We start from the raw sequence: 24032 nt of genomic DNA on the forward strand, positions 1-24032 counted from the left end.
GGGATGTTAACGGAAAGAACAGAGTGACCAACTTCATCAGATGTTTTTGTTGTTATTGCTGTTTTTTGTCCATGTGTGGAAAGGTTCAGTGTGTTTTGTGATAAAATCTGTGTTGAACATGATGAACTCTCAAAACAAACGCTCAGGGTAAACCACCCAGAAAAGACTTTGCACTCTGTGCAACATGCCTCTGCCATTTAATGCAGAATATTGTGCAAAAGGAATTACAAAGACCAGTTGGCTAAACACAAGCATTTCTTCATTTTTTTCACATTACATGGTATCCCAAAACTGTTGACTGTTTCAGAATAATAAAAATACATTTAAGCAAAATTTTTAAAAATTTGAAAATCCCATGCAGAAAACCAAAATGCTCAGATTCACAAGTGAAATAAAAACAGCAGACCTAATATATTTGTTTCACCATTGGGAGCTGCACTCAGAGAAAACTGAGCTTGTCTTATCCTGAAAGAACCCATATGCCAATCCTGCGGCTATAAATGTATTGAATTACCTCACAACAAACAACAATAAATAAAAAATGAGCAAGCTGTTAGTGAAAGTTTCCATTAAGCTATGAAAGTAAAATAAGAAATTGAATTACAGTTAGTGAAAATTTCCATTAAGCTATGAAAATAAAATAAGAAATTGAATTACACTGGACAGATTGCTTTTTTTTTTGTCTGAATGTCTATTTTCCGGACCTACTTTTTCATGCACAGATTCCTGAAACACCACAGCTGGAAGCAGCAGCTTCAAGGCAACAGGCATGCTTATTCACTCTGAGCCAATTGAAGTTGTCAATAAAGCTAACATGTGCATCTCTGGGAGAAACTAGAGAACAGAGGAGGACCAAGCAGGTATGGTAAGAATATGCAAACTCCACACAGACAGTTTACCAGTCTGGAAACCTAAACCCAGTTTTACTGAAACCATGGGATAGCAGAGTTAACCTCTGCGAGTGCACCCCATTGTTTGCAATGAGGTTAGATTGAGAACCACTGATCCACAATACATTAACTGAATATTGTATCCCAGCCATTTCTTGCTGCAGAGTGGCCTCACAGACTCAATCTCCAGAGTCTGAATCCAGCACCCAGTCATTGTTAATGTAAAATGTGTCTGTGTTGTTTGTCTCCAGGTCCTCTGGTGGTCCTCCGACATTCCCAGAGACATACTGGTTAGAGTGACTGGCTGTTCGGCATTAGCTCTGTGTGAGATTGGGTGCGTATGATGGGGTGGCGCCTTGTCTAGGGATGTTCCCTGTTTTGCAGGCAGTGGTACTGCGATAGGCTCTGCCCCCCAACCCCCCCAAAACAACCTTGACTTGGATCAAGTCGATTTGATAATGTCATGTTATTTAATGATTGGGCACAGGATAGGCATTTTTCTCCTTTTTTTGATTTCCAAGCACTGAATCTTAACATCAGCATTCACTTACTCTGTATAATAATAAAAAAACGACATTGGGATAAGAATCAGAGACTAAACTAATGATAAAAAGAGTTTTATAACTGTATAAACAAATAAATTATTACATACAAACATCGTTAAATAAATAAATAAATAAATAAATAAGCCAAAAGGTCCCAAAAAGTGAAATCATTTCATAATCAAAAAGTTATTGATTACTAACATTTGAAAAATCAGCAGCACTCTTAAAATAATACAGAGGGAGAAAATGGGCAGAATCTGATTCTCTGTCCTCTTTTATCTTTATTATATGCAGTCATCAATTTACTCTACATATTAAAAAACAAAACCTAAAAATATCAAACAACTTTAAAACTGAATCTTACTGGTAGTCTAAGGACCTGCAGGTAATCTAAGGCTTAAGCATTTTACCATTATAAAAATGAATGTTTTATTAGTGAAAATGTGCAGGGTGCAGTTTACCTAACACAGAACAGGATCACAGGCAAGAAAACCACATTCACAACTGCAAATACAGAAAATGTGAGAACTGAAGAATGTATGATTAAAAAAATATTCACATTTATGCAAGTGCAGAGGCATGGGGTTGAAATTTATGTTGAATCCTGCTACTATTTTCACCTTTAGTACATCAGAACCTGGGCTTTCAATCCCATGTGGAGGAGGAGAGCACAAGACGCAAAGTGATTTGCTCATTTAAGGTCAAGCGGTGAGTCTATGGCCAGGCTTGAATTTAAAATGACTACTTTACCATTTTGAGCCCTTTTTTTTTTGTAATCCATATGGGACACTTTAAGGCTTTTTCATATGAGAAATTTTAGCCAGGAGATCATGAAATTTAAATCTGCCTTTTCAGTAGCTGCATAATTCCAAATCCTTGACAGTGTGGAGGAGTTGAAGAAATGGTGAGCATTTAAGTCTTTGTAAAAGACAAAGCACCAGCATAGCTCTGAGCTGACTGCATTGCACCCAACAATGTGAGGTGAACAGCTGCAAAGTTTTCTTGAGATGCAGCATTGCCTGGTGTCATATTCTACAGTCATTTTTCTAGAAAATCAAACTCAAATATTGATGGATAGTTTGCATATGCAGGGAAGACACGTTAGAGAAATTTTGATGGGTCCTCTCTGTTTATGGTAGCAGGTTGCCATAGAGACATAAAATAACACGGAGTAATAAGGGCGCTTTCCACAATTTCACATGATTTTTGTAGTTAATCTCAAAATACTAGCACTATACATTTCACATTTGTGCCTGACTGTTTCTACTCTTTGTCATGTAACACAACTACAGTAAGACAGCAGTTACACATCACTGTTTACACGCCAAACCATTGAGGGGAAGATTTCAAAAGCGCAGCGATACTAGACAGAGGTGCTCAGTTACTTTTCCTTCAGTCTTTCATTGTGAAACGCGCAGGTGCTTTGCATAAATGTGTAAATGACGTCATATGGGAGTACGGGCTATTGAATCGGTTACACCAAGCGCAACATATGGCTCATTCTGTAGACGCTTTACTAGTATTCAATCGGAGAAAAAAAAACAATTGTCTATACATAAGATATGCAGTAAATGGTAAAAAAAACATGTCAGCAAAAATCTTTTCAGGCGTCTTATAGAAACTGCCGCATCGACAGTCACCATCAAAACCAATATATAATAGTTGCAATAATAAATGTTTGTATTCACATCTTGGAAAAAAATCGACCAAGAGCTCTTTTAAGTGCAAACATATTAAGTACTGAAAAGAGTCCAAAGTGAATGCAGTCGCCATCACAACGTATGTTTTCAAGTAAAAAACGTAATGTTACTCGCAGGCACAAAATGCCATTGACTTCTTTTATGTACACACAATATATGGACATCGACTGTGCCTATAGTGTGATTCTGTTGAATGCAGTTTTTAAAGGTAAAATGCAGATTCGCATGCAGGAAATCTCATAAGACGCCAAATGCCGTGAAAATGTCTAACAGAACGATTCTCGCTTTTCCAATAAACTGCGGCAATGTTAAACCGATCTCTGAAAATTGTTTTTGTCCCCAAGCGCTTTGACGTGCTGTAAATAACTGAGTTAAAATGACGCATGTCAGCAGTCCAAAGTGATTGCTTTCGCCTAGGTTGTTGGTAACAATAGGTTACCCTAATTTTAGTGGCACTCTGCGTTCATATGCCTTCTTCGTTTTTAAGCAAATACCACCTAAGCAAACCTAACACTATTGATATTTAAAACTGTGTAAAGATTGTAAACAATTTAAACAACGGGATTGGTAAAATCAGGAAAAAAGAAATGAACCCTGCAGAGGCAAGGCGGGTAGATAGAATGCCCCGCTCGGTCTGTCTGTCAGTCATTCCATATTAAGCTCAAGTGCCCCTCCTGTTTGCGGACGCGGCCGCTCTGCCGCCGTCCGGTCGGTACTTGAGCCAGCAAATGACCCACGTGACGACCACGGAAAACATGGCTAAAATGCTGGCTACAGACAAGCAGACTGGTCCCACGGGTGACGGGGGGTTGTTGTAGTTGTGCACAAAGATCAGGCCAGTGAAGAGCAACACGATCATGGAGAGGAAGGAGAAAATGACGCAGACGCAGGCCGCTGTCAGAGCGGCTCGCTTGCAGTTCTGGCAGCTCTCGTAGCGCGTCGAATGTGCCCTGCTGCTACTGTTGCCGCTGCCACCGCCGCCACCTCCTCCAGTACTGTTGTTGCCACCTCCCCCGCTGATGTGCGCTGGGGTGGCCGCCGACGCCTCCTCTGGCAACGCTGGGGAAGCCGGGTGGCGCGGGTGGGGAGGGTCTTGGGGTAATGGGTCCGCTTCTATGTACGAAGGGAAAGCCTCAGTCACCTTAGTGTTGTTGGGCAGATTGTGGATCCGGTATTCAGGAACGGGGGTTCGGTGTCGGCAGATCGGACAGCCGATGCGCCATGGCCGCTCCTCCCGGTGGTGCAGGGTGGTCAGGCACTCCTCGCAGAAGGTGTGCAGACACTCCAGGATCTTTGGAGCGCGGCGATCCAGGTCAAAGTAATTGTAGCAAATCTTGCATTCGTATTCCTCGTAAGGGGCTGCTTCCGCAGCTTCCACAGTGCTGGTGTTCGCCCCTGCCATGACATGTTTTGGTCCTCGGAAAAAGACCTTGCGATTCGCATACAATCACAGTTTCTTTATGGTTGTTTATGTACGGTCTCCTGTGCTGGATCCCATGATCTTCCTTGCGCTGCCCTCTGCCTGGCTGTTTTGATCTCGCTTGTTAAATATTAAACCGCGTCTCCTTGCACGCCTGGAACGGAAACCCAGTGATGTAATGTCGGCGATTTCTGTGCCCGGTGTATTAACGTATAAAGAGACGAAATAATCCCATTGAGCTGCAGCCGTAGAACGGGGCAGAGGCGTCGCTATCTCTCCGCCGTTGCCTCTCTTTACGAGAGCTTTTTTGTTAGAGGCAGAAGGATTATGATGCTCAGCGCTGATACCCCCAAACAGCATTGCGATGGGAGACAAAGACGCGGTTTCCTCTCTCTACGTTTAACGCAATGTGTATGCTGCTCCTGCATATGATTTGTCCACAGTTAATGATAATAATCACTCTTAATGCTTTCATCTAAGTCAATAAAGTTTATTTCAATATTAATTAAGCCATTGTATACAACAGTTCTATGCTCCTTTGTTATGGGCGTGATTCGTTATTGAAAAAAGAGAAAAAAGAAAACGTCATTAATAATAATCTTAAGACATTTGCGAGGTACTGTTCAATCGCATTAAGGAAAATCGCACCTAATTGAGTGTCTGTTTTATAGAGATAGTTTAGAATCTTTGCGTGTTTCATAATGAGCAACACATACTGAAGAATGACTTTACATTTCTGTAGTGATAATTGTGTTCATGTTTCATTGGTAGCGATTTTAATACATTTGATGAAGCAGTCTATACGCTCTAGTAGGATTGATTTACACTAATTTGTCATTCACCCTCTAATGTAACATGCAAAAATATCTAAAATATCTTCCGTGCGAGTCAAATTAAAACAATGTACTTTTCAAAAAGCATTAATAGCTTTTTCAGTGGATTCATATAATTCAGACAATCCATAATGGCTCGGTTTTATCGTGGGGATCTACAGTATAATTAATTGCTCATGGGTTTGTAAAATAGCTTGTCTTCTTAGAGTCTAGGGTGGGGAGCTGTCATTTAAATAGGGAATATTAAAGCTAATTGATTTGGGGCTATACGCAAATAAATTGAAGTTGAATATGGCTTCATGCAATTTTATAATCACTATTTATTATATGTATTGAATAGTAGTATTAAAAGTAATTTGAAAATAAATTCCATGATGAGACTTTAGAAACAACAGTGTGACCTGAATACATTAATTTCTATCTATCTATCTATCTATCTATCTATCTATCTATCTATCTATCTATCTATCTATCTATCTTGATCAAATCATGGCTAGTCTGCACAGTACAATGTACTGTATATTTACACACACGCACATACACAGAGACCAGTGTTTAAAAGTTTCAAATTACTCAGGCATTTTATTGTTTGTGATAGAAATTAATACTTTTTTTGTTAAGGTATCATTAAAATTATTTAAAATATTGCCATTTAGAATAATATAAAATATAGACATTACTAATGTTACAAATTTTAAATGCTGCTTGAAATGACTGGTTTTTATTTATTATTCACATGACCGAAAAATCCCCATTTTCTGTAGTCATTGAACTTTACAAATGCCAGTACCTTGCCAACAAGGAAATTTTTGCTTTATTGAACAGAATAACATGTTTCTGCTGCACTATCAAACTTACAAAGAATTCTCTATTACATATTAGCATTTAAACATTTCATTTTATTAAATAAGGATGAGCTAAGAGAATTTACCATTGGGACACTAGAGTAATGGCTGCTGAATTGGGGGCTTTGCTGTCATATGTGAAATGATATAATTATTATAAATTGTAAATCAGTCCTTTGCAACAAATATCTTTGCTGTATTTTTAAATGAACATAATAATACCTTAATAAGATAGTATCAAAATTATTAACCTTTTCAGGTGATACAAAACTTTTGAACACTAGAATGTGTGTGTGTGTTTGTGTGTACTACATTTTAAAAATGAACCCTCAAATAGCTAAAATCCTAAGATGCTGAGATTCCTTAGAAGCAGAATACAGTTAAAGCCAACATAGTTTTGACAAACTGATGCATTAAAGCTGAAATAATGTGCCTCAGTTTTACGCAAGTGCATTTTGTTTATGTGTAGGCGTGTGTTATGTAATGAATGCATTTCATTTCTTGAACATGTTTTCCTTTTAAACTTAGCTGTACATATGTAGTGAGTTCTATATATTATGCAGAATTCTTTCAGGTTATATACACATGAATTATAACTGCATGCACACACAAACGCAGAGTCTAACAAGTTTAACTAAGCAGACACTTTATAAAATGAACAAGTTAGGCAACGGAGATAATCTATGTCTTTCTGCATAGTTTACAGGTTTCCTGCCTTTCCAGGTGATAATGTCTTGTTCCAGTCACTACTCCAACTCATCTCTTTACTGTACAACCAATAATGTGCTACCTTTAGTTCCTAGGGTAGATCATATGCATGAAAACAAATTTTTGGTTAAAAGACTTTCTAAAAATTTTAAGTTTCCATAGAGTACTGCTTCCATGTTGATCCTGTCAATACTCCACTGCCAATATGAGTCCTTCCAGTAGCTTATAACCCTCCTGAGCAACCTCAGTTAATTAAATATCCATTGCCAGGCTGCTATCTTTAGAATTTACTTCAAGGGAGTAAGAGATTCTGCATTACATACAGGTGATGCAGACTGCAGGGTAGAAACAATGGCAAGATTTTGTTTGAATTAAATAATTGTTCATGTCCATTCTTGTTAGACCTTAGAAAAGTGATCTATCCTTCTTATCATAGGTTTCATTGACAACGAATCAATATGATTGTTTCGTATTCTTTTAGTCACAATCATACATACAGGTTAAGCAGGAATCTTTCCAGTGTCCTTTCATTATAACACCTTTCTTTTGAATAAGCAGAGATCAATGTATGAATATCACTTCTGCTTTGATAAAGTGCATGAGAAAAAGTAGTCAGCCACTTTTCTTTATTCATAGATGTTGCCGGTTGAGGGGACCTTGGCATTTCATGTTTGAACCACAAATTCCTCCGAAATGGTTTACAATAGTTCATTGGTCACTCTAATTACAATTCAGACACTTTCTGTCATCTTGCTGAAATAAACCTTGGCTGTGTAAAATTATACATGTTAATGGAGCATGAAAGATCCATCCCTTTTGGTATTGTATATTATAAAATGAACATGGAAATCAAACAGGTGGAGCCTTTGGGGCTTCTCCAGTAAATGTGGGCCATGTCTCTTGATAATAACATTGTCTACTGACAGATACCTTTTTTGCAAATGAACTAACTATGAGGCTATGTAAAAGCTGTCTATATTGCAAAGGAAATGGTTACATATGGAGTTCCTCCAGTTGCTCTGGTATGTTAAATAACTGGGCACCAATAGGATAGTATTGCACATCCTTTCAGACATGTAATCATGAATGGGGAGGCATTATTTTCCCTGCTCTTTCCTTGCTTTGGGTAGAATATCTAATAATCAAGCAAAGTTGCATTCTGTTTCCTTTTTGGCCTTATTAGGTTGATGTTGAGGTCCAATTTCTGGTTAGAGATGAGACAAAATAGCCAGTCCTATACACTGTCCACACACACACACACACACACACAGCCTCAACTCCCATCATTAAATCTGCTGATGACACCAATGTCATAGGTTTAATCAACAACACTGAAGAGACAGCTCTCAGAGAAAAGGTCTACCTGCTGACTCCGTGGTGCCAGGACAATATTTTATTTATAAAAAAAAAACATGATTTTTGCTGTCTAAAGCATATCTTGCTGATTTTCTTTTCGATTTCAATTTAGTAAGAATATTGTTTCTGTTATGAACACAGGCTGTATGTTAAAATGGGCTTTAATTTGTGAATGATATACTTCATCTTTAATAAACCATACTGAGTTTTCATAAACTTGTCATTTTTAAACACAACTGCTCTCCAGGGCTGCGTCATTTTGGCTGTAACTTCTTTCTGTTTAACTGAATGCAATATGGATTCAAGGTCCAGGATTCACACTCTCCGTAATGGATTGAAGAAGCTGGAGGGGAAAGCGGTCGCATTTGTGAAGACGCTGAGACAGTGGGTGGAATGGTGCAACGCTGGAATCTTCGGCCGGAGCAGCACAGCAGTGTGGGTGAGTAACACCAGCACCGTAAAGGAAAAGGGAGGCCCCAGTGATAAGAACCATGACATAGGCGATCGGATTCAAATAGTGGGGGATCTGATAGTTGATGCGGCTTGAGAGCCAAGTGCGTGGTGAAGATGGAAAGAGCGAGAGGACAGTCAGGGCACCAGCTGATGTGTGCCGGGTGTCCAAGGGCCCCATGCACTGAGCCAGCTTCTGTCTTACGTCGCTCTACAGGGACGCAGACGGGACAGGATATATAGGGAGACCCAAACCGTCATGTCATCCCAGAGACAGAGGAGGACTGTACTGGCCTTAAATCTTACTAAATGTGCCAGAGAGCTGGCTGAATCTTGGCTATCAAACGAAAACACCATTAACAGACATTTGGACATGAACCCAGCATATGCAAACTTAAGAAGAAGAACATCCTTATAACAAATAAAACTGTACCAACACCCTCCTAATGACCCCCCCCCCACTACCTCCATCCATCCATCCATTTTCCAACCCGCTGAATCCGAACACAGGGTCACGGGGGTCTGCTGGAGCCAATCCCAGCCAACACAGGGCACAAGGCAGGGAACCAATCCCGGGCAGGGTGCCAACCCACCGCAGGACACACACAAACACACCCACACACCAAGCACACACTAGGGCCAATTTAGAATCACCAATCCACCTAACCAGCATGTCTTTGGACTGTGGGAGGAAACCGGAGTGCCCGGAGGAAACCCACGCAGACACGGGGAGAACATGCAAACTCCACGCAGGGTGGACCCGGGAAGCGAACCCGGGTCTCCTAACTGCGAGGCAGCAGCGCTACCACTGCGCCACCGTGCCGCCCCCCCCACTACCTAATTTTTCTATATATTGCCTTTGATTCTTGTACGTCTAATCATTATCCTCTGATGATGGCTCCTGGCAGGAGCTGAAAACTCAGGAATAAAAACTACTTTATGATATGTGATTTATTCTCTTCCTTTGTGGATCTCCAACTACAAATATGCAAAGTGACCCTGTAGTTAGGATATAGCAGGTTGGATAATGGATGGATGGATAGTATCACAAACCTTCGCTTCCATATATATATATATATATATATATATATATATATAAATATATATATATATATATAGTAGATGCCACAGGGGCTGGACAGGCATGCCTGCCAGAAGAAGGGATGGTTCCTTACCTGGACAGGAGGAACCTAACAGGTAGAAGGGCATCTTGGCAGGGAAGGAGAAAGGGATCAGACTCAGAAGGAAGGAACGGAAGAGATGGACGGACATGCCCAGTGAGAAGCCAGCAGGGCATGCCGGGAAATGTATTCTAGCAGGGCTATCCTGCTGGGGTCACTGGGTGCTGCGAGAGGGTGCTGCAGCAAGACATGCTCCCTGTTATAATGGACTTCCATGTGACCTGGAAGTGCTTCCATCGGACAATCACCCTGGCACCAGAAGTACTCCCGGGTCTATAATAAAAGGGACTGCACTCCCTTATATAGGCGATTCAGAGCTGGGAGGTACAGAGGCAACACTTGACTGGAGGAGGACAGTGCAGTGGTGAGAGAAATTGTAGTGGTGTGAATTGTGGACAAAGAAAACCTGTTTTTGTGGTTTTGTTACTTGTTGGAAGAATTAAGGTGAATAAGCCAACCTTTATTTGAACCCGGGACTCACTGTGTGTTCATGTTTGGGGGTTTGGGCCTCACTGATGCCCTGGTTTCCATCACTATATATATATATATATATATATATATATATATATATATATATATATATTGTAACAGGTAGAGGCACTGTCGACCCCTTGAACCCTCAGACCAGACGTCAGACCCCAGGTAAAAGTCCAATATGACTTTATTTTAAAATAATAATGTGCACCAACCACTCTACACTCCACTATACTCATATAATACACAATCACTACACAATAAATCCTATAATAACCAATACAATAATCAATCCTCCACTCCCAGATGCATTGCCACCCTTCCACCCAGCTCAGCTCAACGTCTGGGATTTCCCACAATCCTTTTATAGTCCTTGACCCGGAAGTGGTTTTGTCCCTTAGTCCATGTGACTTTCTATCACTTCCGGGTCAGGTAAAAACTTCTCCTTTTCTTCAACCCGGAAGTGTGTCATTCGCTCTGTCGCCGTGACTAAGACGCACTTCCGGGTTATAGGTGAAACAAAAGTCTCTGGGCCTTCCTGCAACGTCCCCTGGAGGTTCCCATGGTATCCAGCAGGGCTGTGATGAAAAACTCCACTGTCCATGATGCCCTGCTGGAACTCGGGGCACCTCTATGTTGCAGGCAGGGCTCTACCTGGCGGCTTGGGGGTATTGGCCGGGATGAACGGCCAGCCATATTCCACAAGATATATATATATATTTATATATACAGGTCAGAGACACAGACTCCAGAGCATGATGTGGTGTGGTTATTAACTTGTCGAACAGAAGGCAATAGTCCAGAAAACCTCTGATGTCACTTTCTCCTCAGGTTCAGAAGTCCTACCTCTTCCACTTAATTTGATATTTAAGAGCACATAGAGCCAGGAAGTTGCCATTCAGTTACAAATCTCCATCTAAGAGAAGCAAAACTCCACAAAAATGTGAGAAACTCCAAGGCAAGGTGAATAATTTCCAACCCAACACTGAAGTATTTGGAGTTGTCATGTGCCTCTTCTAATCTCATTTGATCAATCCAGCTATGTTCAAAGGTCTTGTGGGATATAGCATTGATTGTGTGTACTGTACCATAATATCAACAAGGGGTAATAATATAGCATTGAATCTGAAATATTAATAGAAATGCTAGTAAAGCCCAATAAAGTTTGTTTTTCACCATAATCCTTATGAATACTAAAATGTCACTCAAATGAGATGTTCTGTTTTGTTTCTGCAACCACTGTTCAATAACAACTTCATGTCTTCATTGTGGGCGGCACGGTGGCGCAGTGGTAGCGCTGCTGCCTCGCAGTTAGGAGACCTGGGTTCGCTTCCCGGGTCCTCCCTGCGTGGAGTTTGCATGTTCTCCCTGTGTCTGCGTGGGTTTCCTCCGGGCGCTCCAGTTTCCTCCCACAGTCCAAAGACATGCAGATTAGGTGGATTGGCGATTCTAAATTGGCCCTAGTGTGTGATTGGTGTGTGGGTGTGTTTGTGTGTGTCCTGCGGTGGGTTGGCACCCTGCCCGGGATTGGTTCCTGCCTTGTGTCCTGTGTTGGCTGGGATTGGCTCCAGCAGACCCCTGTGACCCTGTGTTCGGATTCAGCGGGTTGGATAATGGATGGATGGATGGATGGATGGATGTCTCATTGTTAACATAGTGTATCCTGTAAAGGTGGCTTTTCAGATTGGGGAAAAGATGGCTGTCACACAGGCCAGGTCTGGAAAATAGGGAGCAAGTGGCATCTACAGTATTTGAATTCATTTTTGCAATCCAATTCAAGCACTAAAAACCGGAACATTGTTAAAGTAAATCAGCATAATACTGACTTGTTATATGGGGCTTTTGTGTCATGTAATCCAAACCTAATACACACTCTGCATTATCCAATATTGTGCACCTAATCTTGTTGGCACTGGCTTGGACTTTTCGTTTGTTTGGTGTTGGAATATTGCAATGCCACCATTGTTTCAAATATTGTTTGGACACTGGGTCATAGTGATGTTCTCAGGTTTCTACCCATGTTAAGGAAATACGAAGTAAATTTCTTCCAGCCTTCCATTTCTAGTGATGACATTCTAGGCACCCAATGTGCACAGAGGTTGTTCATATTTAATTGTCTATTAAGGATGGATTCACCATTTAACTAATCCTTTCAGTGTCTCCTGTCTCATGCACCATCGCTCTTTGCGCCAGATGTTTTGTTATCTTTGAGAGATGTTTTGCCTCAAAGGAATTCTGCAACCTATTTTTTAGTTGTATTGTATGAACAGGGCTGGACATAATAAGCTTTGATTTTCTAACATCAGACATTCAATGATGGCATGATACTTGGTATTCTGGTTTTTGGAATACAAAAAAAAAAACACATACTAAAAAAGGCAAATGCTAGGAATTTGTAATCTACATATTTTAGGAAACAAGAGCTAATCTTTGGCCACTTACAAAATCTCAAAATACATTTCAACTCAGTTAGGGCCCATAGGATATTTTTTATGCTCAAAGGTTGATCTTTGATTGCTCATGAAACTTAAAAGAGATTCTCAATTATGTTTCATTTAAGAATCAACTTTGTTGCAGATGTGTCTCCTAAATTTCCTTCGCTTTAGACAAAAAGGAGACATGAGGTACAACTGAGGTAAAAGGAGTCAAAATTGAGAATTTAGTTTGAAAAGCATGTTTTGTGAGATCTCTTTCTAGTCTTGTTTTAATCTCTGTCAGGAATTCATATTTTTATTTATTACTGAACTGATGCCTTTATCCAGGTGACTTATAATATTTCAGATATGACTGATTACATTTAGTTTGCTAATTGGAGCACAGATAGGTGAAGTGACTTGTTCATGGTTGCACAGTGTTGTCAGTAGTGGGATTTGAAGCCCAAAGTCTTAACCACTATACCACACTGCTTGCCTGCTCTTCCAGAATGAGTCTAATCTAATTGGAGCACATCAATTTAAATTAGAGCAACTAATGGTATGTTTCAGAAGTAAGGACTACAGCTTTGTAATCATAGTATTGTTTTATTGCTACCATTCAAACAGTTCACCATATATTACTGAACAAACAATGCAAATACTTTGAAATTACAAGACATTACTTAGAAGATCTGAGCCCATTGTGTGACATTGCTGAGATCTCCACTGAAACTCAAGAGGAGACCCTTGTGAGAATACTGGGGTATTTTTTTCTTAGGAGAACAATATGAGAAGCATGAGACAAAAGACACTGTCTCCATTTGATTCCTTTCTGACCTCATTGTTGTCAAGGAGAAACCAAAAAGATTTTAAGGAGAACTCTGTTTGAGTTTTCATTCCTATGGACGTGTAAATACCTGTTTTGTTTTTTTGTTTTTTTTGACTATTGCTTTACTAAACTTTGGCTATGATTTCAATTACTTATTGTTCTTTGATATTTTGGTATTAATGATGTTCAAGCTTAAGCCCTGCCTATTTATTTGACTATGCATTCATTTCCTGGTTGGCCAGAACGCTAACTTAAATCACTGTTTCTCTTTAAAAGAATGTTTCACAGAATCAAGGATATTCAATGGTCATTACATTAAACATGAAGGTACATTAATAGAGACTGATGAAAGAACCGAAAAGAGATCTCTGAAAAATAATCATAGTTGATTTCACATATCTTCCTAAAGTAAAACAGTCATGGAACTACAGTGTATTTTGAGAAATTATGTTAAATGGAATGGAACTGAACCAATATATAAGTGAAAAGAGCTGACATGATGGAATATCTCAGATTTCAAGTTTGTCTTTTAATAAACAGGACATTGATGATCTCTGATGGACTGAATAACTTTCTTTGGGAGAGATCTTTCATTTCTGAATACAGCATTAAGCTGTTATATTTCCTTTTCATTGAGCATTAATAAATAATATATCAAAAATACATTATTTTTAAAAATGAAGAGCAGATAAATATACTTTTTGGAAATTCATTTTACAGTATTGCACAGTAGTAGCAAGAACAGGTCATTTATCATAATCCATATATAAACGGATGAATATTTACTAAAGAGTGTATAATTTTAGTTGTCATTATTTGGCAAAAAAGTTTAAATAAGTTGCTTTGTTTTACTTTTTCCTCTGTCTTCTACATCTGATTCTCATATTTCAGAGAAAGTTAGTGGTAGACTTCATAATCTTAAATATATCACTTAATGTCTTTGTATTTTCTTGCATCATTAAGATTTATGATATCAGATCTCATCCGTGGTTCTCAGAAAAAATTGAGTCAACAATTAATTTATGCTATAATATAATGTGTTTGCAATATTTTAGAATGTTCATGTATAGTAGAAGACAGCATAAAATATACAACAATTATATTTATAAGAGGTATATTTCATAAAGAGTTTCAGCCTATCACTTTTTCTCTATAAATACATAAAGCTTAAGATAGTAAAGTGGAAAGAGATCAACATATCGTTTAATGTGGTAAGTGTGAAAATATTATCCCATCCCATAGCTAATAACAAACGGTAGAAGAGCTTTCATTAGACAGTCATATTAAAAAAGAAACAAAAATATGTGTTTTATAGAGTGTCTTTCTATAGTAAATATAATTATAAGTGCTTTATAAGTTCAAAAAAGTACAATAGCACAATAATACAGCAGTACATTTGTTTATATTTTTTTTTTTTTTTTTTTTTTTTTGTTTACTTACTTACTTACTTACTTACTTACTTACTTACTTACTTACTTACTTACTTATTTGTAATTATTGGAGCTGTGTAAAGTTAAGTGGTTTGCTAGGTGTCACAAAGGAAGTAAGAGGTGGGAGCTCTGGATCTTATAGTTCAATATCTTACTCACTAGGCCACATTTCCTTCCTTCTTTGTTTTGTATACACAAGCTTATTAGAATTTCATTTTACTTTATTTTAGTGCCATAGGGTATACTATTCCAGTGACAGGGGTCTCTGTTTACAATAAGAGCAAGAGTGAAAGCAGCAGCATGATGTTAATTTGTACTCAGGCTAGTATCTGACATAGGATCTGAGGAGTCACCAGAAGGCACACAACTGTCTTTCTTCATGATGTGCGTTGAGACAGATAAAGGAAAGGTTTGCATGCATAAGAGCTAAATTGTGGTAATCCATTATTAACTGGTAGCCTGATTAGATGCTGCATAAAACGCTAGGAGAGGGTTAACAGAGGAATGCAAAGTTACAAGAGAGCCTGAAAGGGCTGAACCTGCATCAAAAAAGAAAAAGGGCTTCACAAACATCTTTATCTAGGAGGATTCAACACAAAGAGGTGTGATGGCATAGGCAGAACTGTCTTTCCAGGACTTAACTGTACTCTTTCTGGTTTGCAGCTTGAAAGTTTTGAGAAGAGGTACCAAGGTCCTGCATGACATTTGTAGTATAGGCCACTCCGAAGTTTTCTGGGCTACCAAATTATTTGAAGTTATTGTATGTAGAGATCAGGAATGCAAAGGAAGGAGAACTACGTACCAGCATGTGTTTAAATGAAATAACTTGTGAATTCTGACATTTCACCCATTTACTAGCATCAAACACTGACATCTGACAGTTTCCTAAAAGTTATCAATTTCTTTTGCAGAAATAGTAGTCTGATGGCCAGTATAAAGGAAAGAGAATGAGGGACATATTTTACCTTAAAATTTATCAAGCTGGTTTAACTTGACTTAAATTAAAAATTCAAAGATATAATAGGCTTCCATCCTGAGCCACAAAAGGTTACATCAGTGGCTTGGCACCACATCTTTGCTATTGTGTTGAACATCCAGTCTGAAGCTCATTGATGTTGTATGAGTGTTGCGTTGATTGATGAAATTAATGATTTTACTACTCAAGCAATGCCAGTAATTGCCTTCAACGGAGTAAACCTGGCTATACATCCAGCATGGATGGCTACAATGTAAAAGGTTCATTTGTGTCAGCTAGAACATGAGGGGTTTATATCTAAAGGACAATGCTCAGTGTCTTATATTCTTCGATAACATTCTCATATGATCCCATTTGCAGATTCCAAAGCACAGCCACCATTTTAAATAGATAAATCAGGAATCATATAGGCAGTTAATTGTATGTGTTTGAAAGTAGTTTCTTTGTCTACAAGGGGCTAAATGAACAAAATGATAATAATAATAATTAAGATTGAAATTCAGAAGACACAATGAAATCCCAAGTACCTCCTTTCTTGTATTCAAGAAATGGTTACCTTATTAAAACCTTCTCTTTGGCCTCTAGTTAGATAACTTCTTGCATTCTGTAGTGGGGAAACACGTCCAGAGAAGTACTTTTTCAAGGGATGCAATGTCAAATGCTTACCTACTGACATGTATATGAAGATCTCTTATAATGTAAGTTACATATCTCACAGATGGCAGAAGGCAAAAGAGGGGTAGCCTATATTCTATGTAAAGACAGGTCATATTAAGGCAAGGTGATTAAATCCCAGTTATTTTAACAACAGGGTGATTGTAGGTCTATCATGCCAGTATTCCACATAGTAGACACACTTAGACCATTGGATTAAATTTGCTGCCAGCCTATTGTTTCTTCTTCTTCCTTATAGGCACAGCAAAAACACCTACCACTGTAAAAAAAAATCCAGTAAAATACATTATATTAACCATATATTTTCTCTGTATAAAACTTTACTGTAATGAATATTTAAAATAATCATATTAAACAGATAAATTTGGTAAATTTACACTTAAGCAGTGGTTCATCTTTCAATATCAATCAATTATTTTAATGTGCAAGGCTATTTTATGAATAATTGTTGCATTGCCATAAACTCTTCATGGTGAAGAATTCTTAATTTACTTAAAGTTAATACATTTGTTATAAGGAACACCCCTTCAGATTCTTCCTCATAACTCACATATTTTTCTACTGTGAGAAACAAAAATTTAATGATGGCTAGCAAAACAATTTTCCAGTATGTTCTGAATGTTTTTTGTGGTTATGTAAACTGATTTATATTGAATTATTTTCAATATACTGGTGTAACTGTAGCACAATATTACAATAGCAATGTTTCGTTCTCCACTGGATGAATTGCATTTTTTATAACAATGGACATATCCAATGAGTAATATAACTGTTGATGATTTTTATACGTTAGTACATTTAAATGTTGTTGTTAATCTCATACAGATAAATTAACTTTGTATTTTAGGTATAACTTAATAATTTTATCTGTTTAGTTTGAGTTGTTTTGATTCAACATCATTGTAAGATGTAATTTAAAACCAGAATAAAACAGTTCAATTTAATATTAATGAGATGTACTGAGACAAACCATGCACTAGTCCAGGGGTCGCCAACTCCATTCCTGGTAATTCACTTCTTTTGAACTAATTTTAATTGACTTGCTCTTGAAGACTCAGACCCCTTAATTGTTTCCTTTTCCTTAATTAGCAGCCAAACAATAATGAGATACAAAATGCGCCAAAACAACTGTGTCCATCACACAATATCTGGAAATAAAGAAAGGTGAAGGTCTCAGGAATGTCGATCTGCTCAGGTCCACAAAACATTTTATCAGTACTAGAAAAGAGAAAATCAACAGTTTCGTAAATGTCTGCTAATGCACCACGAGAGCAGCAACAAAGCCACGAAATTAAAGAACGAGTTTAATTAACAACAAGAATCGGCACCTCATTAAGCAGCTGGTTGGAGTGAAGTTGGTTGGAGTTTGAGGCCCTGACTTAGTTGATCTACTATTGGCTCACTCACTTCACATTTCATTTCTCTTTGGGTGCCATTTAAGGAAAGAAATGAAGCAATTCAGAGGAACGATGAAGAAATCAAGGGAAACAAATCTTAAAAGAGAAGTCAATTAAAATTAATTCACAAGAAGGTAATTAGCAGCACAAACAGGGCACTCATTAAAAAAAGGGTTAAAATGAAAACCTGCAGCCACTGTGGTCCTCGAGGATTGGAGTTGGCGACCCCTGCACTAGTCTATGCTTCTCAAAGTTCTTTAAGGGTTAAATAATTGGCAGCTCATCGAAATAGCCACACTTTTTACTGTGTGATAATGGGGGGTTATTCACTGGGATGCCACTGGAAATTTGAAACTTTATGTTTTCTATTGAGCGGCACGGTGGCACAGTGGGTAGCGCTGCTCCCTCGCAGTTAGAAGACCCGGGTTCGCTTCCCGGGTTCTCCCTGCGTGGAGTTTGCATGTACTCCCCGTTTCTGCGTGGGTTTCGTCTGGGTTTCCTCCGGTTTCCTCCCACAGTCCAAAGACATGCAGGTTAGGTGCATTGGCGATTCTAAATTGTCCCTAGTGTGTGCTTGGTGTGTGTGCAGTGGGCTGGCGCCCTGCCCGGGGTTTGTTTCCTGCCTTGTGTTGGCTGGGATTTGCTCCAGCAGACCCCCATGACCCTGTAGTTAGGATATAGCGGGTCAGATAATGGATGGATGGATGTTTTCTGTTGTGGAGTGGTTGGGATAACAATGGGTAAAAGCCATAATATCACTCATAATACCATTCATAAAATGAAAAGCATTATCCTATACAGCTATTTTTAATATAGTACGGTACAGTGGGGAGGTGTATCGAAATAATAATTTACGGTGGGAAAGGGGTGTGGCAAAAATACCAGAAATGGGAAAGCAAATTATTTGCGGTGCTGAAAGAGACATTTTAGAAGATTCTTGGTGAACAACCATTGTTCATAAAACACAATGTCAATAGAATTTGCCTGTGGTCAGCCACATTAAAGACAAGTATCTTGGTTGTCTTCTTTACTGTAATTCATCTAGTGTAGAGATGAATTAAAAACTGCATGAGTGTATTGTCACAAGATAGACTATATAATGTGCATCACCAGAACCTACTATGTAGATATTTATTAATGATGAAGAAGAAGCTTATATCTCCAAAACAAAGAAGCATATTCAGCCTGGAAAACTAAAAGGAGCATAACTGGCCTGGAACTAGGAGTGCCATCAGAGCAGTGAGTATGTCTTAGACCAGAGAAGGTTGGTGGCCTGAACCAAAGACATTCATGAACCAGGTAAACTGCATTAGTGTGTTTTAGGACATGGAAGAAAAGTCTTTGGCATCTGCTTAGAGAGAATTTCTGCTAAGAGGCGGCAGTCTCATGTTGCATAGTCAATGTCTTACAAACATGACAGGGTTTTGTGTACAGCATAATGTAGATGAAAACTGAGCCATAAAGCAAGTCATGCTATTTCTACTACCCTATTAGATAGTGCTGGGATATCTATGTGAAATTTTTTGGCATCCTACCATTTATTGCACAAGGAGGCAGTTCAGAAGCACTGATGTTTGTGAATTCCTTAAAATTCCTTTTAACAATCAGTATAAGTTAAGATCAGCAGATACAATTTACCATTATTTTTTACCTAGAATATCAGTTAATTAAACATACACTATAATCAGTACAAATCTCATCATTGATTTTTCTCATAGGTGCGCTGGTTAAGAGATACACTTATAATTACATTATATGGAAATCCATTGCAAGCAAAAAGATCCAATAAAAATTCCCTGGGTGAAAATCAGGCAAGTTATCTCCTGTAGTGCTCTGATCCAGATGTCTCTGTCATTTCCCAGAGTAGCACTAAAATCTCACAGTAGGACTATAAAATCTGTAGATGTTACCATTTCTAGAGCCATAAGCACATATTTTTAAAAGGGCTTCAATAGAAAGAAAGTTGAGCAGTTTAATAGTTTTTAGATGCACATACAGAAACATAGCCAAACTTTAATTGTGTATCTGCCAATGTAAACTGCAATAAGTCAACTCTTTTCTCCATGACACAAACACCATGTGCATAGTCAGATGCTTGTGACTATGCCCACACTTTCTCAGAACCTCTCCCATGAGATAACTTCGGGATAGGAGAGAGTGAGAGATCATGCCTAATATATAAGAATGGTTTTATAGCTAATGATTCCTGCAGTAGTGACTCTTACTATACATACAGTAGTTTCACCAACCAATTGGAAACTTTGTTTAAAACAACCTGGTCAACTTCTCATATGTTTCTTCTATATCTATCACTGTGGTGATACTGTACTGTGTGGATGAAGATTCAGACAGTACCTCCAAAGCATATCAAAAGATTATAAGATCCTTACAGTTTTATTGTGAAAAGGTTTTGGGATAGCCCTTGGGTTCTTTCATTCCCATGCCCAGATTTTTTGTTATGTAGACCCACACATATGTCCTCAACTTCAACTCTTGTTCTCTTATCCTTGCACTCACCTGACCTGGAAGGAGACACAGCCCACAGATGAAATGCACTTGCAGCTGGGACTTCGGATTCCAACTTCACCTAAGACTGACTGCTACTGTGCTTCACTTCTCCTATTAGAGAATGTCTCATCTTTTCTCTATACCCCAGATGGCAAGATGAAGCAGCAAGGCAAGCAAGAGGGGTAGGCAAAAAACTTCTATTCGGACATTATAGTCTTCAATGTTCTTAAATAATCTTAATGTGCCAAAAATGAAAGCAAATAAAAAGGTAAATGAAAATGGCAAAATTAGTGATACAACCTGGATATATAAGGAGCTGTCACAAACCATGCTAGCTGACACACCCAGTATGTGTGTGGCATTCATTCTCCTAAGGTTACATTGCTGTATCTCACTGCATAGATCTTCTTGGTGGCTGTATTCTTCCTTCTTCTGCTCCTTTCTGGTTCTGTCTCTCCAATTACCTCAGCTTAAGATGCTGAATTTCTAAAGCTTGTCATGGCCAAGATGAACACCCCTAGCCCCTCTCTGGCCAGTGTCATTTCAAAAGACCATGTTAGCAATTGTTCATGAGGTGAACATGCACAAAGATAACCAATGGTTAGAGGGCTTCACATTTACATATATGGAAAGTTCAGAAAAATAACTATTAGAACTTGACCCTTCTTGAAAAAAATTTTTGCTGTTTAATGTTTTGACCTTTCTCTAAATCTTACTTGCCTGCAAGAGGTGTCTGTAATCATTTATGACTACAAAAAAATCCCCCCTCTGTAAAACTGCTTTCTGTAACAACTAACACTTTCTGTGTTTAAAAGTTGTTTCTTTTTCAGAGTTTAAAGGTTCAAAGAAAGGAAAAGAACTTACTATTTTAGTATAGTTTTACCATAAAAAATGTTTATAATCTTTCTTAACACTTTACCACACAAGAAATATAACACACTGTAATATAATCACATTCCCCTACCCTTACTCTGAATGATCTTAAGTGCTCAGCCTGGAAAAGAGATCTCCCAATTAAATTTTCAAAAAGGAGTGCTTTGTGCCGTTCATACAATACACTCTAGGTAAACAGGTGCCAAACACAACCTAATTAAACTATAAATATTGTTAATTGTTCAGACATATCTTGACAAACATTGTCTGAAATACACCCAGGGCAAGATCCAACCTGTGAGTGATGCTATCAAGTGTCTGCATTGTTTGGTCGCTAGGTCATATATTCTGGAAATGTTCTGTACAGGCCAAGGGTTGCATTACCACAACTGACTTAATGTACTGTATTAAGTAAGTTACTGAACCACCATTTTGTAAGGGATAATTGTTCACTAAAAAGTAAGTTCTTTTTTCCAAAGCCTAATTCTAACGGAGCAACAAATGCATGCACCTTAAAACAAATGGTGCAGGAAAAAACACTCAGACTGTGTGGAGTGTCAATCCCTTTCATAAACTTATTCAAACACTATTTGTCTCGTTTTCCCAATAAATTATACAGTTGCATAGGTGCCTAAGCAAAAAGTATTGCAAAAAGAAGGGTGCTTCATAAAGTTTACAATTAAGAAACATGGCCACATTTGTTGTCAAACACTTGAAGATATTATGTCACTCTTGACAAAAAGCATCAACTTAAAGAAGAAAGTTAATAACAAAAACAAATTAAAAGTACATGTTTCACTTACAGCAAATGAATACTACTAATTGCTTATCTTTCCATTTTTTACCTGTATCCTGGCTTCATAGGTGTCCAATTCATTTTTAGATAAGTTATTCCATTTAGCCATGACACACAGTAAATTTAAGAAGTGGAATGACAATGGACATCCTTCAGCAATACACTGACTTTTAAAAATGCTTTTATAATAAAATATCAACAAATATTTCTCTCTATTATAATAAAAAAATCATGGGACAAGTCTTTTTGAAGAGACTTTTTTGGAATGAAGTCCCGCGAGACGGAGACTGTTAACATGAGATTCTTTCAAGTCATGCCCTACTTACAACAATTTTCAAAAAAGACCACAGTCATCTAACCTTTCAGTTGTGTGAATGCTTTTGGCAGACACACTTCCCGCACTTTCAGCTCTCATCAATTTTATCAGGACAAGAATTTTATACATTCTAATCTAATTTTATATGTTCAATCGGGGTCAGAAATAAAAGACAAAGAGTAAAAGACAAGAGTAAAAGAGATTATGAAAGCAGTGGAATTCGAAAGGCTCAAAAAAAAAACATTGGCAAGATACACATGCAGAGCAAGTTAAAGATTATAAAAGTAGCAAAATTCGAAAGTATCAAAAAAATGATAGTAAAGATCACATTTGCGATAATAAACGGAAATTATTACTCGGTGAAATAAGGGAAAGTAATAATCATTCCGGACCAGGTGTAATTGAAAACCTAGCGGGTCCAAGCGGGGTCAGAAATAAAAGACAAAGAGTAGAAGACAAAGTAGAACGTCGTAAAGAGGTTCAAAAATGTTGGTGCGATACACATGCAGAGCAGGTCAGAGATAATGCAAGTAGTAAAATTAGAAAGTATCAAAAAACTGATAGTAAAGATCGCATTAGTGCTAACAAATGGAAATTATTATAAGGTGAAATAACAGAACAGCAAAAAGAGATCGAATATATGGACATAGGTGATATGTCAGAAGTATGTAGATATTGTAGGCCTAAGGCTTTAAAGTTTAAGTCAGAGACTTGTAGATCGTCTAATTCGTGCTGCCATCAGGGAAAAGTAGTGTTTCTTCCCAATGAAGTGGCGTATCTGTGGGAATTAAAAGATTTGTTGTTTGGTGAAAGTGAAATCCACAAACACTACTGGCAAAATATCCAAATCTACAATAATCTGTTTGCATTCACATCATTCAATGCTCAAAACGTAGATTTACACAATAATGGACCATATGCTATGAGAATCTGTGGTCATGCAACAATTAAAGCTATGACAAGTTTAATTTCGAAGAAACCACAATTCGGTCAGGTGTATATTTATGATCACGGAGAAGCAATGCAACATAGAATTGAAAGAGTTCAACAATTGGACGTATTAGAAATTATACAGCCAATAATGGATACAAATCCATACGTCAAAAAGTATCGCACTTTACACAAAATTTATCTGCAAAACACAGAGAAAGAAATTTTCTTGGATTTCTATATGAAAGATCACGGTCGCATTTACCATACACCAACATATGACGAATTGTCAGCGATAATAGTTTCGAAAGACGGAGATATCAAAGACAAATTTGATATTCATGTATATCCAAAAGCAAGGAGATCTTGATATGCCATTTGTATTAAAACGTTAATAATTTCCCGTGAGAATAGCTTTTGCTATGACAATTAACAAATCACAGGGGCAAACATTACAAAAAGTAGGTTTATTTATTAGAGAGAAAG

General features: G+C 38.0%; 1 protein-coding gene across 1 annotated transcript; it reads right to left on the bottom strand.

The window, feature by feature from the left end:
• Positions 1-1491: 1491 nt before the first annotated feature.
• LOC114646283 (E3 ubiquitin-protein ligase rnf152) lies at positions 1492-4946 on the bottom strand. The gene has a single exon (XM_028794404.2). It carries the CDS (start codon positions 4535-4537, stop codon positions 3797-3799), a length of 741 nt encoding a protein of 246 aa, XP_028650237.1. The 5' UTR covers positions 4538-4946; the 3' UTR covers positions 1492-3796.
• Positions 4947-24032: the final 19086 nt, after the last annotated feature.

Source organism: Erpetoichthys calabaricus, chromosome 2 (genome assembly GCF_900747795.2).
Source record: "Erpetoichthys calabaricus chromosome 2, fErpCal1.3, whole genome shotgun sequence".
NCBI classification, from domain to species: Eukaryota; Metazoa; Chordata; class Cladistia; order Polypteriformes; family Polypteridae; genus Erpetoichthys; species Erpetoichthys calabaricus.

What these genes read in the sequence shown, in the direction of transcription:
- LOC114646283 (XM_028794404.2), bottom strand. Translation starts at nt 4,537, where the DNA reads ATGGCAGGGGCGAACACCAGCACTGTGGAAGCTGCGGAAGCAGCCCCT.